Raw genomic sequence first — 18,193 nt, forward strand, 5'->3', positions numbered from 1 at the left:
GGGAGATAGAGGAATACTGCACTGCTGAGGCAGAGGGCTCGTAGTGAGGACGACTGGCTACTATTCTGAACTTCGTGTGGTGAGCTTTCTGGCGCCCAGAGCAGCTGAGGCATCACCCAAGTCGGTGCTACACAGTGGAAGAGAAGTCCAGTGGCTATAAGTCAGGCTTGTTCCCACACTTTCCCTCTACAGGATCAGCAGCAGACTCCATCAACTACCATCCTTTGACCAGCTCTCTCTACTCAAGCCATGAACTGACCACCCCACTCTTCAGAGGATGCAGCTTTCAAAGATTTGGCCTCTATTGATTGAACTGTCATGATATATTGCTTGCTTTTTTTTGCTCTTGAAGCGCTTTGAGATTTGATGAAAAGCACTATAGAAATGTAATAAATGAATTGCTAGATGTTATGAAAGCAGAATTATGTTAAGTGAGATTCCTAGAGAACCAGCTCACACATCTGCCCTCTGATCTCACATCCCCTCAGCCTCGTGTGAACCCATACTAGAACCACATGCCAATAAATACACACGTTAATTTGTCCTTACTGTACACTGTTTGGTCCCCAGATGATTTCAGCATGACTAGAATAGTATTGTTGCACAAAAAATGCCCTCAATTACACAGCTCTGACACACTGTCCATAATGCCCACTAACTAATAAGGCAACTCAGCAAAAAAAGTAACGTCCTCTCACTGTCAACTGTGTTTATTTTCAGTAAACTTAACGTGTAAATATTTGTATGAACATAAGATTCAACAACTGAGACATAAACTGAACAAGTTCCACAGACATGTGACTAACAGAAATTGAAAAATGTGTCCCTGAACAAAGAAGGGTTAAAATCAAAAGTAACAGTCAATGCAGCTGGTGGCCACACCAGATACTAAGTACTGCAGTGCATCTCCTCCTCATGATTTGCCAGTTCCCGCTGTGAGATGTTTCCCCACTCTTCCACCAAGGCACCTGCAAGTTCCCGGACATTTCTGGGGGAATGGCCCTTGCCCTCACCCTCCGATCCAACAGGTCCCAGACGTGCTCAATGCGATTGAGATCCGGGCTCTTTGCTGGCCATGGCAGAACACTGACATTCCTGTCTTGTAGGAAATCACACACAGAACAAGCAGTATGGCTGGTGGCATTGTCCTGCTGGAGGGTCATGTCAGGATGAGCCTGCAGGAAGGGTACCACATGACGGAGGACGACGTCTTCCCTGTAACGCACAGTGTTGAGATTGCCTGCAATGACAACAAGCTCAGTCCGATGATGCTGTGACACATCGCCCTGGACCCTCCACCTCCAAATCGATCCCGCTCCAGAGTACAGGCCTTGGTGTAACACTCATTCCTTCGACGATAAACGCGAATCCGACCATCACCCCTGGTGAGACAAAACCGCAACTCGTCAGTGAAGAACACTTTTTGCCAGTCCTGTCTGGACCAAATCAAATCAAATTTTATTTGTCACATACACATGGTTAGCAGATGTTAATGCGAGTGTAGCGAAATGCTTGTGCTTATAGTTCTGACAATGCAGAAATAACCAACGAGTAATCTAACCTAACAATTCCACAACTACTACCTTATACACACACACAAGTGTATTGGGAAAAACAGAACGGCATAGGCACGATGCAGTAGATGGTATCGAGTACAGTATATACATATGAGATGAGTAATGTAGGGTATGAAAACATAAAAGTGGAATAGTTTAAAGTGGCTAGTGATACATGTATTACATAAAGATGGCAAGATGCAGTAGATGATAGAGTACAGTATATACATATACATATGAGATGAGTAATGTAGGGTATGTAAACATTATATTAAGTGGCATTGTTTATAGTGGCTAGTGATACATTTTTTACATCAATTTCCATTATTAAAGTGAGCTGGAGTTGAGTCAGTATGTTGGCAGCAGCCACTCAATGTTAGTGGTGGCTGTTTAACAGTCTGATGGCCTTGAGATAGAAGCTGTTTTTCAGTCTCTCGGTCCCTGCTTTGATGCGCCTGTACTGACCTCGCCTTCTGGATGATAGTGGGGTGAACAGGCAGTGGCTCGGGTGGTTGTTGTCCTTGATGATCTTTATGTCCTCCTGTGACATCGAGTGGTGTAGGTGTCCTGGAGGGCAGGTAGTTTGCCCCCAGTGATACGTTGTGCAGACCTCACTACCCTCTGGAGAGCCTTACGGTTGTGGGTGGAGCAGTTGCCGTACCAGGCGGTGATACAGCCCGACAGGATGCTCTTGATTGTGCATCTGTAAAAGTTTGTGAGTGCTTTTGGTGATGAGCCAAATTTCTTCAGCCTCCTGAGGCGCTGCTGCGCCTTCTTCACAACGCTGTCTGTGTGGGTGGACCAATTCAGTTTGTCCGTGATGTGTACGCCGAGGAACTTAAAACTTACTACCCTCTCCTCTACTGTCCCATCGATGTGGATAGGGGGGGTGCTCCCTCTGCTGTTTCCTGAAGTCCACAATCATCTCCTTTGTTTTGTTGACGTTGAGTGTGAGGTTACTTTGCAGACACCACACTCCGAGGGCCCTCACCTCTTCTCTGTAGGCCGTCTCGTCGTTGTTGGTAATCAAGCCTACCACTGTAGTGTCGTCCGCAAACTTGATGATTGAGCTGGAGGCATGCATGGTCACGCAGTCGTGAACAGGGAGTACAGGAGAGGGCTCAGAACGCACCTTTGTGGGGCCCCAGTGTTGAGGATCAGCGGGATGGAGATGTAGTTACCTACCCTCACCACCTGGGGGTGGCCCGTCAGGAAGTCCAGTACCCAGTTGCACAGTGGCGGGGTCGAGACCCAGGGTCTCGAGCTTGATGATGAGTTTGGAGGGTACTATGGTGTTAAATGCTGAGCTGTAGTCGATGAACAGCATTCTCACATAGGTATTCCTCTTGTCCAGATGGGTTAGAGCAGTATGCAGTGTGGTTGCGATTGCGTCGTCTGTGGACCTATTGGGGCGGTAAGCAAATTGGAGTGGGTCTAGGGTGCCAGGTAGGGTGGAGGTGATATGGTACTTGACTAGTCTCTCAAAGCACTTCATGATGACGGAAGATAGTGCTCAGTTACCTCGTTTAGCTCAGTTTCCTTAGCTTTCTTGGGAACAGGAACAATGGTGGCCCTCTTGAAGCATGTGGGAACAGCAGACTGGGATACGGATTGATTGAATTTGTCCGTAAACACACCAGCCAGCTGGTCTGCGCATGCTCTGAGGACGCGGCTTGGGATGCCGTCTGGGCCTGCAGCCTTGCGATGGTTAACACGTTTAAATGTTTTACTCACGTCGGCTGCAGTGAAGGAGAGTCCCCAGGTTTTGGTAGCGGGCCGTGTCAGTGGTACTGTATTGTAAGTCACTGGCTTACTGGTGCTCCTTCATGCTGTCCCTAGGAGGGGTGTGTCACTTGAGTGGGTTGAGACACTGGCGTGGTCTTCCTGTCTTGGTTGGCGTCCCCCCTTGGGTTGTCCTGTGGCGGAGATCTTTGTGAGCTATACTCGGCCTTGTCTCAGGATGGTAAGTTGGTGGTTGAAGATATCCCTCTAGTGGTGTGGGGACTGTGCTTTGGCAAAGTGGGTGGGGTTATATCCTGCCTGTTTGGCCCTGTCTGGGGGTATCATCGGATGGGGCCACAGTGTCTCCTGACCCATCCTGTCTCAGCCTCCAGTATTTATGCTGCAGCAGTTTGTGTCGGGGGACTAGGGTCAGTCTGTTATATCTGGAGTATTTCTCCTGTCTTGTCCGGGTGTCATGTGTGAATTTAAGTATGCTTTCTCTAACTCTCTCTTCCTTTCTCTCTCTCTGAGGACCTGAGCCCTAGGACTATCTGGCCTGATGACTCCTTGCTGTCCCCAGTCCACCTGGCCGTGCTGCTGCTCCAGTTTCAACTGTCCCAGACCTGCTGTTTTCAACTCTCTAGAGACAGCAGGAGCGGTAGAGATACTCTCAATGATCGGCTATGAAAAGCCAACTGACATTTACTCCTGAGGTGCTGACTTGCTGCACCCTCGACAACTACTATGATTATTATTTGACCATGTTGGTCATTTATGAACATTTGAACATCTTGGCCATGTTCTGTTATCTCTACCCGGCACAGCCAGAAGAGGACAAGCCACCCCTCATAGCATGGTTCCTCTAGGTTTCTTCCTAGGTTCTGGCCTTTCTAGGGAGTTTTTCCTAGCCACGATGCTTCTTCACCTGCATTGCTTGCTGTTTGGGGTTTTAGGCTGGGTTTCTGTACAGCACTTTGAGATATCAGCTGATGTAAGAAGGGCTATATAAATACATTTGATTTGGAGGAACTGTGCATTCCTGGTGTAACTAGGGCAGTTGTTGCCATCCTGTACCTGTCCTGCAGGTGTGATGTTCAGATGTACCGATCCTATGCAGGTGTCGTTACATGTGGTCTGCCACAGAGGACAATCAGCTGTCCGTCCTATAGCGCTGTCTTAGGCGTCTCACAGTAGACATTGCAAATTATTGCCCTGCCTCCTTGCAGCATGCCTAAGGCACGTTCAACACGGATGAGCAGGGACCCTGGGCATCTTGCTTTTGTTTTTCCAGAGTCAGTGGAAGAGCCTCTAGTGTCCTAAGTTCATAACCGTGACCTTTACTGCCTACAGTCTGTAAGCTGTTAGTGTCTTAACCGTTCATTAATTGTTTATGGTTTATTGAACAAGCATGGGAAAGTGTTTAAACCCTTTACAATGGAGTTAAGGAGTTATTTGGATTTTTCCGAATTATCTTCGAAAGACAGGGTCTTGAAAAAGGGACGGTCCTTTTTCCCCCTGAGTTTAGCTACCCTTCCAATGGGATCCCATTAGACTGAAAATAAGGCAGTGATTGGATGAGGCTTTGGGATGAGATGTTCTTAGTTAGGCAATTCCACTTTTACTGACCTGCCAAATCCCTTTAGTTGGGGTAGGGGCTAAATGAGGGTAACCCTAAACCTGTGGTCCATTAAGGATCCATCTGAAACCCACCCATGGCCCAGTCAACCCCTAAAATAGCTCATTAAAGTGCCAATGCAACACTCAACCAGCAGTGAGGGAGTGGCTAACAAGGAAAGAGGTAACATTTGCATTAACTATGATATATTTAAAAGCAAGGGTTAGAATTATGTACAGGTAGAAAGCGCTCCATTTCCCAACACTGCAAACAATGTTTTCATAACAGAGACCAAGAAAAATGATAGGTAGACGCACTTTATTCCTAAAACAGAAGCTGCGGCACACATGTATATGTACACACACACACACACACACACATACATACATATATACACACACACACAAAAACAATTCTCTAAATCCGCCATATAAAATACATACATACATATACATATATACATATACATATATATACATACATATACATACATATATACATACATATATACATACATATACATATATAATCTGACAATCTGTACCTCACATCCCATTTAACTGAATGCATTGAATTACTGTGCAACAGACTCTGCCACTGTAGCTGAGCTGTAAGTCCTGTCCACTCAAAAGGAAGGGATATAAATGCCCAACCTACCTATCTGTACATCAGGGGAATTAAAATGTAAATACCATTTTAAAAAATTACTCTAAAAGCAGCCTACAGCAAATGCAGTTTACAGTTTTGTAATTCAAAAAAAAAAATGTGATTACATTTTAAACCAATTCCTTTTAAAGTGAGATGGCAATACACACCATCAGATTTTTTTTTATATATAAAAGAAATAAAAATGACAAATTTAAACTTACAATAAATAATATATATGCAGGCATTTCATTAAGCTAACATTTTATCAGAAGATAATTAAAAAGACAACTTATTCTCCTTTATGAAAAGTCCCTTATCCAAAATGATAAAATGGACACTTGGCATTTGATTGATAGGACACCTCCAGTGCTGCCATGGAGACGCTGGCTGGGGGAGATTCCTTATGGCCAAGCCCCCACCCTGAAGTGTTGAGGGTCCATCCACTCCAGGAAACACCCTCCCATTAGTTTCATGAGCTCCATAGATTCCACTTGATATCCTCGCTCAGAGCATGTTCATGATAAAGTTGTACATCTGATTGAGCACCACAAAGTGAACAGGGAGACAGGATCGCCGGTCTTGAGTGGCAGGGTCACACGTCAGCCAGGAGAGGGCATTGTACTGTTCCAGCACAAACCTGTCAGGGGCAGAGAACACATAACTATGTATAACTAACTATACATTCAATTCCCCTCTTTCCTAATAACCCTATACTCTGCCTATCAAATCAGTGTATTTCCCATGGCTTTCATTCCATATTGAGCAGTGTACCTGAGCACATCTGAGGTGTGGTTGGAGTCCAGAGGGTGGGAGTGTTTGCTGTGGAGAAGCTCATCTGATTGGACCGAGGACACATGCAGGTGCAGGGAGGCCTGGGGAGTGACGACAGACAAGAGGTCAGCTAGATTAACACAAACGTCACACCAGTTAGATTAGAAAAGGGAAACCTTCAAATGACAGGACTCCTGATCAAGTACGCATTTAAGTTAAGCATTAAAGTGCTGCTGAGTTTTATGACCAGAGAAGAACAAACGCCTTTGAGAGCAGAGTGAGTGTTCGGTTAACTGTCAGAGGAGCAGTAGGTAGGTACAGTACCAGTCAAAAGTAAGGACATATCTACTCATTCAAGGACTTCTTTATTTTTCCTATTTTCTACATTGTAGAATATTAGTGAAGACATCAAAACTATGAAATAACACATGGAATAATGCAGTAATGCAGAATCTCAAATATAAACTATATTGTTTTACAAAGTAGCCACCTTTGCCTTGAAAGGTTTGCACACTCTTGGCATTCCCTCAACTAGCTTCATGAGGTAGTCACCTGGAATGCATTTCAATTAACGGGTGTGCCATGTTAACCTAATTTGTGGAATTTCATTCCATCTTAATGTGTTTGAGACAATCAGTTGTGTTGTAGGGGTGCTATACAGAAGATGATCTTTTACCAAATAGGGCCAAGTCCATATTATGGCAAGAACAGCTCAAATAAGCAAAGAGAAACAAAAACAGTCCATCATTACATTAAGACATGAAGGTCATGAAAATAAACACTTTGAAAGTTTCTTCAAGTGCAGTCGCAAAAAACATCAAGCGCTATGATGAAACTGGCTCTCATGAGGACCGCCACAGGAAGAAGACCCAGTTACCTCTGCTGTAGAGGATAATTTCATTAGCGTCAACTGCATGTCAAAAAGCAGCTCAAATGCTTCAGAGTTCAAGTAACAGACATCAACTGTTCAGAGGAGACTGTGTGAATCAGGCCTTCATGGTCAAATCACTGCAAAGAAACCAATACTAAAAGCCACCAATAAGAAGGAGAATTGCTTGGGCAGAGTAGGTGAACGGATGATCCCCGCATATGTAGTTCCCACCGTGAAGCATGGAGGTGGTGTGATGACGCTTTGCTGGTGACACTGTTGGTGATTCATTTAGAATTCAAGGCACACTTAACCAGCATGGCTACAACAGCATTCTGTAGTGATACAACATCCCACCTGGTTTGAGCTTAGTAGGACTATCATTTGTTTTTCAACAGGACAATGACCCAACACACCTCCAGGCTGTGTAAGGGCTATTTGACCAAGGAGAGTGATGGACTGCTACATCTGATGACCTGGCCTCCACAATCACCTAAACCTCAACCAAATTGAGATGGTTTGGGAGGAGTTGGACCATAGAGTGAAGGAAAAGCAGCCAACAAGTGCTCAGTATGTGGGAACTCCTTCAAGACTGTTGGAAAAGCATTCCAGGTGAAGGTGGTTGAGAGAATGCCAAGAGTGTGCAAAGCAGTCATCAAGGCAAAGGGTGGCAACTTTGAAGAATCTCAAATATATTGAGATTTGTGTTATTTAATAGTTGATATCTTCTACAATGTAGAAAATAGTTTGAAAAAATTTAAGGAAAACCCTGGAATGAGTTGGTGTGTTCAAACATTTGACTGGTACTGTAGGTACCTTGAGGAACAGTGGGCACTGGTTCTGTGCCTGGGGGCAGGCGGACCAGAACCAGTCAGGCAGGGGGCCAGCCTTGGCTGTGGAGATTAAGTAGCCCAGGGCCATAGGCTGCTGCAAGATGTTCAGGGCCTCCTCGTGGGACTCCATACGATCTGTGCTCTGGCCCTGGAACACACCGGGACATAGGTTGACACCAATACTTATTCAACCTTCATTTACCAGCAGTCAGGTAAGCATCCTCCTGCTGGAAGTGTTGGAGCGGCAGAGAGGCTTACCTTGCTGCCGTCTCCCCCCTGGTGATAGTGTCCACCGGGGGAGTGAACGGGGGAGGTGGTGGGGGAGTTGGGCAGGATGTTGATGAGATCAGGGTCCACCATATCATTATCAAACAGGTCAAAGATGCCCATCCCATCTGAACCATCTATGAAGAGGGATAAACAAAGGGTCATTCAAGACTATGTCCCATTAGCTCAGACAGAGAGCTGCTCTGTCTCCGTTTCAGTAACATCGCCGTGTGGAGCCAGACTACAGCCAGAACCTAGAAAGGCATCAACATTTACAATGTGTGTGTGTGTGTGTGTGTGTGTGTGTGTGTGTGTGTGTGTGTGTGTGTGTGACTGACCAGGGTTGATGGGGTTGAAGGCGATGTCTAAGTTCTGTTCGGTGGTGGCGTTGTTGACCTGCACCATTGCCGAGGTGGGGAACACCAGGATGTGGGTGCAGGACGTGTCTTGAGGAGTGCTCAGCTGGGACGTCTGCATGTTCAGAGTGGTGCTGCGGCCGAACACTGAGCCTGTCGACACAGAGTCTACACACAGCAGAGAGAAGGGTTTACATGATACAGACATCACCAAAACATTTCAGGAAATTCAGTGGACTCACAAACAGGGGAAGCAAGGCCATTGCTCAAGGTTCAACTTCTGTTCATTTTTACCTGGCATGATGACAAAGGAGCCTTGGGGCTCCATGGCAACCAGGCAGGCGCTGAGGATGCTGGGAGTGTCTGCGGCAGAGATGCCACACATCCTGCAGGTCTCCTTGAGGCGCTTGCTGAGAGACTGCAGGTTCCTCCTGCTCAGCAAAATACTCCAGTCTGGAACAGAGGGAGACAAAGAGGATGTCATCAGGGCACATCAAATCATGTACAACTCACTGTATCACTTACTGCAGCTCAACGATCGCTGCAGCTGTACATAGTCCATCTGTAAATAGCCCACCCAATTTACCTACCTCATCTCCATACGGTTATTTATTTATTTACTTTATTGCTCTTTTTCACACCAGTATCTCTACTTGAATATGATCATCCATCACTCCAGTGTTAATCTGCTAAATTGTATCATTCGCTCCTATGGCCTATTTATTCCCTACCCCCCTCATGCCTTTTGCACACAATGTATATAGACTTTTTCCAACTGTGTTATTGACTTGTTTGTTTACTCCATGTGTAACTCTGTGTTGTCTGTTCACACTGCTATGCTTTATCTTGGCCAGGTCGCAGTCGTAAATGAGAACTTGTTCTCAACTAGCCTACCTGGTTAAATAAAGTTTAAATAAAATAAATGCACTACATGAACAAAAGTATGTGGACACCTGCTCAAACATCTCATTCCAAAATCATGAGCATTAATATGATGTTGGGGCCCCCCCTTTGCTAATATAACAGCCTACACTCTTCTGGGAAGGCTTTCCACTAGATATTGGAACATTGCAGCCATTACTTCCATTTAGCCACAAGAGCATTAGTGAGGTCAGGCACGGATGTTCGGCAATTAGGCCTGGCTCGCAGTCAGCGTTCCAATTCATCCCCAACGTTGTTTAGACGGAGTTGTCCCGCCTTTGCCAGTCAAGTTCTTCCACACCAAATCAACAAACCATTTCTGTATGGACCTCGCTTTGTGCATAGGGACAATGTCATTCTGATCCATTAAAGGGTCTTCGCCAAAATGTTGCCTCAAAGTGGAAGCACAGAATTATCTAGAATGTCATTGTATGCTGTAGTGTTAAGATTCTCCCTCACTGGAACTAAGGGAACTAGCCCGAACCATGAAAAACAGCCCCACACCATTATTCCTCCTCCACCAAACTTTACAGTTGGCAGTTTGCATTGGGGCAAGTACACTTCTCCTGGCATCCGCCAAAACCAAATTTGTTCTCCGGACTGCCAGATGGTGAAGCATGATTCCATACTCCAGAGAACATGTTCACACTGCTCCAGAGTCCAATGGAGGTGAGCTTTACACTGCTCTAGCCAACACTTGGCATTGCATGGTGATCTTAGGCTTGTGTGCGGCTGCTCAGCCACGGAAACCCATTTTATGAAGATCCCGACGATTGGTTCTTGTGTTAACGTTGCATCCAGGCACAGTTTGGAACTTGGTAGTGAGTGATGCACCAGAGGATTTTTAACGCGCTACACACTTCAGCGCTCGGCGGTCCCGTTCTGTGAGTTTGCGTGGCCCTTGCACTTTCCACACACCGGGTCAGCTCTAGCAGGGCATACATTTGACAATGGAGATTGCATGGCTCTGTGCTCGGTTTTATACACCTGTCAGCAACAGATGTGGCTGAAATAGCAGAATCCACTAATTTGAAGGGGTGTCCGTGTGTGTGTGTTCACACACAGTCAAACGTTTGGACACACCTACTCATTCAAGGGTTTTTCTTTATGTTTTATTATTTTCTACATTGCAGAAGTGAAGACAAAACTATTAACACATATGGAATTATGTAGTCAGCAACAAAGTGTTAAATCAAAATATATTTTATATTTGAGATTCTTCAAATAGCCACCCTTCATGACAGCTTTGCACACTCTTGGCATTCTCCTAACCAGCTTCATGAGGTAGTCACCTGTAATGCATTTCAATTAACAGGTGTGCCTTGTAAATTTGTGGAATTTATTTCCTTAATGCGTTTGAGCCAATCGGTTACGTTGTGACAAGGTAGGGGTGGTATACAGAAGATGGGGCTATATGGTAAAAGACCAAGTCCATATTAAAAATGGCAAGAACAGCTCAAATCAGCTAAACAAGTCCATCATTGACTGACCATGTCTTAAAGTAATCTGGAAAATATCAAGAACTTGACGTTTCTTCAAGTGCAGTTGCAAAAACCATCAAGCACTATGAAGAAAGTGGTACTCATGAGGACCGCCATAGGAAAGGAAGACCCAGAGTTACCTCTGCTTTTTCTGCCCCTGAACAGGCAGTTAAACCCACTGTTCCTAGGCATTGAAAATAAGAATTTGTTCTTAACTGACTTGCCTCGTTAAATAAAGGTAAAAAAAAGGATACGTTCATTAGTTACCAACCTCAGAAATTGCAGCCCAAATAAATGCTTCAGAGTTCAAGTAACAAACATCAACTGTTCAAATCACTGCAAAGAAACCAGTACTAAATGCCACCAATAACAAGAGACTTGCTTGGGCCAAGAAACACGAGGAATGGAAATTAGACAAGTGGAAATCTGTCCTTTGGTCTGATGAGTCCAAATTTGATGGTTGGTTCAACCGCTGTGTCTTTGAGACTCAGAGGTGGTGAACGGATGATCCCTGCATGTGTGGTTCCCACCGTGAAGCATGGAGGTGGTGGTGTGGGGGTGCTTTTCTGGTGACAGTGTAGGTGATTTATTTAGAATTAAAGGCACTTAACCAGCATGGCTACAACAGCATTCTGCAGCGATACGCCATCCCATCTGGTTTGCACTTAGTGGGACTATCATTTGTTTTACCAATAGGACAATGACCCAAAACACACCTCCAGGCTGTGTAAGGACTATTTGACCAAGAAGGAGAGTGATGAAGTGCTGAATCAGATTACCTGGCCTCCACAATCACCTGACCTCAACCCAATTGAGATGGTTTGGGATGAGTCTGACCGCAGAGTGAAGGAAAAGCAGCCAATAAGTGCTCAGCATATGTGGGAACTCCTTCAAGACTGTTGGAAAGGCCTTCCTCATGAAGCAGGTTGAGAGAATGCCAAGAGTGTACAAAGCTGTCAAGGCAAAGGGTAGCTACTTTGAAGAATGTAAAATAAATGTTGATTTGCATACCACTTTTTTGGTTACTAAATGACTCCATAGGTTTTATTTAATAGTTTTGATGTCTTCCTTATTATTCTACAATGTAGAAAATAGTAATAAAGAAAAACCCTTAATTGAGTAAGTGTGTTCAAACTTTTGGCTGGTACTGTGTGTGTATGTATACACACACATTTGAAGTCAGAAGTTTACATACACCATAGCCAAATACATTTAAACTCAGTTTCACAATTCCTGACAATTAATCCTAGTAAAAAATTCCCTGTCTTAGGTCAGTTAGGGTCACCACTTTATTTTAAGAATGTGAAATGTCAGAATAATAGTAGAAGGAATTATTTATTTCAGCTTTTGTTTCATCACATCCCCAGTGGGTCAGAAGTTTACATACACTCAATTAGTGTTTGGTAGCATTGCCTTTAAATTGTTTAACTTGGGTTAAACATTTTGGGTAGCCGTGCACAAGCTTCCCACAATAAGTTAGGAGGAATGGGCCAACATTCACCCGACAGAGCTGGTGTTACTGAGTCAGGTTTGTAGGCCTCCTTGCTTGCATACGCTTTTTCAGTTCTGCCCACAAATTTTCTATGGGAGTGAAGTCAGGGTTTTGTGATGGCCACTCCAATACCCGGACTTTGTTGCCCTTAAGCCATTTTGCCACAACTTTGGAAGCATGCTTGGGGTCATTATCCATTTGGAAGACCCATTTGCGACCAAGCTTCAATATATCCACATAATTTTCCTCATTGGTGCCATCTATTTTGTGAAGTGCACAGGTCCCTCCTACATCAAAGCACCCCACAACATAATGCTGCCACACCCGTGCTTCACGGTTGGGATAGTGTTATTCGGCTTGCAAGCCTCCCCCTTTTCCTCCAAACATAACGATGGTCATTATGGCCAAACAGGTATATTTTTATTTCATCAGACCAGAGGACATTTCTCCAAAAGGTACAATTTTAGTCCCCATGTGCAGTTGCAAACTGTAGTCTCGCTTTTTAATGGCGGTTTTGGAGCAGTGGCTTCTTCCTTGCTGAGCGGCCTTTCAGGTTGTTGATATAGGACTCATTTTACTGTGGATATAGATACCTTTGCATCTGTTTCCTCCAGCATCTTTACAAGGTCTCTTGCTGTTGTTCTGGGATTAATTTGCACTTTTCATACCAAAGTACGTTCATCTCAGGAAGACAGAACGAGTCTCTTTCCTGAGTGGTATGACGGCTGCGTGGTCCCATGGTATTTATATTTGCGTACTATTGTTTGTACAGATGAACGTGCTACCTTCAGGAATTTGGTAATTGCTCCCAAGGATGAACCAGATTTGTGGAGGTCTACATTTTTTTTTCCTGAAGTCTTGGCTGATTTCTTTAGATTTCCCCATGATGTCAAGCAAAAAGGCACTGAGTTTGAAGGTAGGCCTTGAAATACATCCACAGCTACACCTCCAAGTGACTCAAATTATGTTAATTATCAGAAGCTTCTAAAGCCATGACATCATTTTCTGGAATTTTCCAAGCATTTATCAAAGGCACAGTCAACTTAGCGTATGTAAACTTCTGACCCACTGTAATTGTGATTCTGTTGAATTGTTGAAAAATTACTTGTGTCATGCACAAAGTAGATGTCCTAACCGACTTGCCAAAACTATAGTTTATTAACAAGAAATTTGTGGAGTGGTATAAAAACTAGTTTTAATGACTCCAACCTAAGTGTGTCAACTTCAACTGGGGGGTGTGTGTGTGATATATATATATATAACACACACACACACCTCTCTGTGTGGCATACATACATCTCTGTGCGGCATACCTCGTAACTCTCCGTGGCCAATCCTGCCCAGGCGGCCAATCACCACCCTCCAGGGAAGTGATGTCACCTGTACCAAGCCTAGACACCACTCCCACAGCTTCTGCAGGCCCAGCCGTCTGGCTGAACCCTTTTTCCTCCGAGCCCTTTACAGAGGACACAAAAGTCACAAAAGAGACAGATTCTAAATTGAATTTGAGTGTCTACCAATATACATGTGTGTCACTGACCTGTTTGGCACGTCAATGCTGATGATGCATGTCTCCAGCAGCTCTCCTGATTGGTCAGTACAGGAGGCCAGGAGCCAACGCTGGTCATGCGACAGGCAGTAGCCCACAAACAGCACATTGTACTTCTGAGAGGCCTCTCCGAACGTCTCCCCCAGCTCTGTCTGCTTGTCCTTGATGGGCGCCAGGATGAACGGTGGTGTGTACAAACGCAGACACTCCGGCCTCTGCATAGGTGTGAAAGTCAAAGGGTCAGACCAATGGTTCCTTGTGTGTCACTTAACAAGCTGCATTTAGTAAGCTATTGTGATTTATTCAACAGAGCAGTGGTCTCTTGGATCATCAAGGTATATGCAAGGAGTTGCCAAAGACCAGGATGTTATATTAAACAAACCATTCACATTGTGACAAATTTCTAGAACTTATAACCAATCTAAATCAATCCATTAATAGTATTTGTGAGGTTTTAGTGCCGTTTCCTATGTGTTGTTTACCTCGGAGCTCCTCAGTGCCATGTCGATGGCCAGGCCAGGGCCGAAGCCCGTCAGAGCCTTGATGTTGGTGTTCCTGGGGAGGGGCCGTCTGCACTGGGTGAACACCGAAAAGGCCAGGGACTTGAGGTGCTGACCATAGAGATGGCGCTCCTCAATGCGCACTGGCTGCAACAAGTACTGGCAGGGAATGATCTGACCAACACAACACATAGTTAGAAACCAATGTTTTAACCACACCAACCCCACAGGTGTTTGAGAACTGTTGTCAAAAGAGCCAATGTGCTAAACATAAATATGAATGGTCTGCAGTCTGGCTACATGTGTCAAGTCCTCCATTACCTGCACAGACACAGAGTTTCTGATGTGAGGCGGCAGGAACTGGAGCATCTCCACATAGCAGCGCAGCAGACCCAGTGTCCACACACTGGAGTGGGTGTCCCTCTCCCCGTCCTCGTAGCTGAAGGGGTCCACGATGTAGACCACAATGGCCGGGGGGAACGTCACTGCATGGGACTCTCCGTCTGTAGGGACACCAACCTTATCTCTCTCCAACGTGCTATAGAGAGAGAAGCACTCGGGTCAAACAACCAATAATCAACTAGCTTTATGTATTAGATTAAATATATTTAGCAATCCAAACGTTCTCTTCCAGACAAGCCGTGGATAAAAATGGGAGAGATTGGGTAAGGTCGTAACTATTCCAAGTGCGTGTAAATTACAAACTCAGGGATACAAGTGGTGCTACAGAAAATCAGTTTGACTAAACCAGAGGACGTCAGATGGTGAAGGTACATACGTCTCCACGGGCTCAGTGGTGGCCTGGGGCTGGTTGGCAGTGGGGCCAGTCTCTCCTGTGGTCTGAGCACCCGACTGGGGCCCGTTCTGGGCGACGCTGCCCTGCAGGCCTGATGTCCCGTATGGTGTGTAGGAGCTGGGCTTGGCTGAGGGCATTCCTACCCCCCCTATCCCTCCCACTGCCTGGGGGCCTATGGTGGAGGAGGGTGGGGTGCTGTTGGTAGGCTGGGCAGTGCTGCTGCTGGTGGAGCTCTGGGGGCCTGAGGAGGGGGTGGTGGTGGAGCAGGGGGACTGGGAGGAGGAGTACTGGGGAGAGGCCACAGTGGGGCTGCGCTGGTTCAACAAAGAGCTGTCCAGAGACTGCCCAGCCAGGTATGGAGCTGAGGAGAGTAACAAAAAAGTTGAGAAAAAGAAGACAGATATTGTCAGATATTAAGAGACACCCAACATGCCTTTGTAGAAGCCAAATCAAAAATTATAAACACAAGAGATCCCAGCTCTTATTCAGTACAATCTCCTGAAATAGAAGATGGCAATCTAATGAACGACTTACCTAGGTCATGCCGGCACACTTGGGCGTAGAGTTTGAGTTTGCTGAAGGCCTCGCTGTTCCCGTTGCTGCTGGCCATTTTGAGGAACCAATCACTGAGGGGCTGCTCTGCCAGGTTCCTGCCTTCTGCCGTACCAACCCGCAATATGCCATCTGCATGAGTCTCACAGATTGGTCTGTGCTGACCCAGTCGACAGGCCTGCAAAGAGAAAATCATGGGTAAACGTACCAATTTTCTTAAACATTTATATTTTATTAGACTATGGGGGGGTGTCTATCTGCTTACCTCGTACACGGCCGTAAGGTCCTTAAAGAAGCTCTTAGCCCCGCGGAGCAGAGCCTCGTTCTCAGGACAGACGACTACATATCCAACGTCCCTGTGGGAGCCGAAGGGGTCCAGCAACAGCTTCTCCCAGTAAGGCAAGCCGAAGGGCGACAGCACCACAAAGTCATACTCATACCCCACCAGGAAGGTAGGGATGGGGAGGGGCTCTGGAGACTCATCAGTGCCTAATGGTTCAGAGAGGAGGCACAGTGAGACTCATTGCAAAGTTTAGTTAAGGGCGGCAGGTAGCCTAGCAGACAAGAGCATTGGGCCAGTAACTGAAAAAAAAATGCTTTGTGTAAACGTAAACAAGATATAAAGTACTTAGAAAAGACAATGGACCTATATCTATTTTTTATAATATAATATTTGAGAACTAAAAAAATAAAAGCCAGACAATCAGGGTGAATTACATTTAGAAAACAATGCATTTTGTAGTATGGATTTTGTCATTATGTTGGAGCAAAATAACACAGCATTAACCATGGCAAAATGCATGTAATTGCAGGAAATTCGATTTAAAAGGGAAAAAGATTCTCAGCTCCATGCAGACATTTATAGAATTGAAAGAATTATCTTCAATTCAACTGCGCCGAAAGGCCACCACCTAAGCCCCTTTTTGATACAGAAAAAGCCCTGAATGCATTAATCTTTAAATTATCATCATCATCCTTGTGTTTACCGTAGGATCCCCTGCCGGCCATCTTGTGAAACTGCTGCCAGGTGAGAGGTCCCTGAACTCCCCAGGACCGTATGCTCCTTTTCTTCTGGATGGCATCCTGGAGTACAGGCTGGAGGGAGAGCAACACCCGCAGCACGTCCTGAGAGAACAGCCTGCTCACTTCTGCAGCTGGAGGGGGAGACAGTGGGTGGGAGGGATCAACATCATACAAACACACATCCAACCAAGAAGACTGTGCTTCACATAAGAGTAGGAAGAAAGGAAAAGGAGGAAGAGAGCAGGAGGGGAAACAAGTTTGTGCATTGTCAATGAGTGGAGTGGACTCACCTTTGCGTTTAGGCCAGTTGTGTAGACACGTACTCTTAACCAGTGCCTCATCCACCTTGCCTCCTGACATGTTGTCCATGAACTGCCGGCCATGCTCCAGAGCCATGTAGCAGTCGTTATAGCAGTCCCTCTCCTCCACCCGTAGAGAAAAGCGAGAGGGGCCTGAGGACAGAGCCCTGGGGTACTCCACCCCAGCCATGGGGGAGAATGGGTTGGTACACTGGTCCTGCAGCAGCAGGATGAGCTCGTCTGGGGGCCTCTCTTTGGGGTTGCCAGTCCTGTGAAGGGAGGCAGCGTGCAGCTCCTGGAAACGCCTCTCTGAGTCCCGGCCAGCGTCTGAGTCGCGCCCCACCAGGTCCAGCTCGTCCTCCAGGAAGAGCCCAGCCGAGCTACCGTAGCGGCGGTTGACCACGGCGCTGAAACCGCAGGTACAGGGGTACTGGGCCTCGCCATTGTCGTTAAGATACACGCCCACATCTGCACCACGGATGTTCATGTTGCACACGCACACGCAGCAGCTGTCAAAGTTACAGTCCTTGAAAAGGTTCATGACGGACTCGGAGAGGATGAGGGTGACGTAGAGGCTATGGGCCTCAGGGATGGAGGGCACGGTGGCTGGCTCCACTGAGCTGAGAGGTCGGCAGGTGGAAGGGGTGGAGGCGGGTGAGTAGAGGTCAGAGTTGTCATATTTGAGCGATCCCTGGACACTGGCTGGCCCTCTTGGGGTGCGTGGGGTACGGGGAGTGCGTGGGGTGGGGGCGGAGAAGCGGGGTGTGGCTGGGGAAGGCAGGATGCCCGTGCCGCTGTTGCTGGGTGGGGCACTGTTGGACATGAAGGGCGTGTGGGTCTGAGGTGTGTAGCTCTGGTAGTCTGGCTCAACACTGGGGATGTTACTGAAATAGGGAGACAACAGCACAAACATTAAAACTCCTGACACACAAGTGGGTACATGA

General features: G+C 46.1%; 1 protein-coding gene across 1 annotated transcript in view; it reads right to left on the reverse strand.

Annotated features, from left to right (window-relative positions):
- Window positions 1-5,194: 5,194 nt before the first annotated feature.
- Window positions 5,195-18,193, reverse strand: part of LOC118397483 (mediator of RNA polymerase II transcription subunit 13-like) — a 30,495-nt gene continuing 17,496 nt past the window's right edge. Inside the window, exons 16-30 of the mRNA XM_035792259.2 lie at window positions 17,241-18,133; window positions 16,914-17,081; window positions 16,193-16,416; window positions 15,910-16,105; window positions 15,358-15,736; window positions 14,901-15,117; window positions 14,562-14,753; window positions 14,071-14,294; window positions 13,844-13,986; window positions 8,931-9,089; window positions 8,619-8,804; window positions 8,272-8,417; window positions 7,997-8,161; window positions 6,313-6,413; window positions 5,195-6,178 (exon numbers count right to left, since the gene is read on the reverse strand). Coding sequence (XP_035648152.1) covers window positions 6,046-6,178; window positions 6,313-6,413; window positions 7,997-8,161; window positions 8,272-8,417; window positions 8,619-8,804; window positions 8,931-9,089; window positions 13,844-13,986; window positions 14,071-14,294; window positions 14,562-14,753; window positions 14,901-15,117; window positions 15,358-15,736; window positions 15,910-16,105; window positions 16,193-16,416; window positions 16,914-17,081; window positions 17,241-18,133 — 3,526 coding nt within the window. The 3' untranslated portion in view covers window positions 5,195-6,045. The remainder of the gene's footprint in view (window positions 6,179-6,312; window positions 6,414-7,996; window positions 8,162-8,271; window positions 8,418-8,618; window positions 8,805-8,930; window positions 9,090-13,843; window positions 13,987-14,070; window positions 14,295-14,561; window positions 14,754-14,900; window positions 15,118-15,357; window positions 15,737-15,909; window positions 16,106-16,192; window positions 16,417-16,913; window positions 17,082-17,240; window positions 18,134-18,193) is intronic.

This window comes from Oncorhynchus keta, chromosome 18 (genome assembly GCF_023373465.1).
Source record: "Oncorhynchus keta strain PuntledgeMale-10-30-2019 chromosome 18, Oket_V2, whole genome shotgun sequence".
NCBI lineage: Eukaryota > Metazoa > Chordata > Actinopteri > Salmoniformes > Salmonidae > Oncorhynchus > Oncorhynchus keta.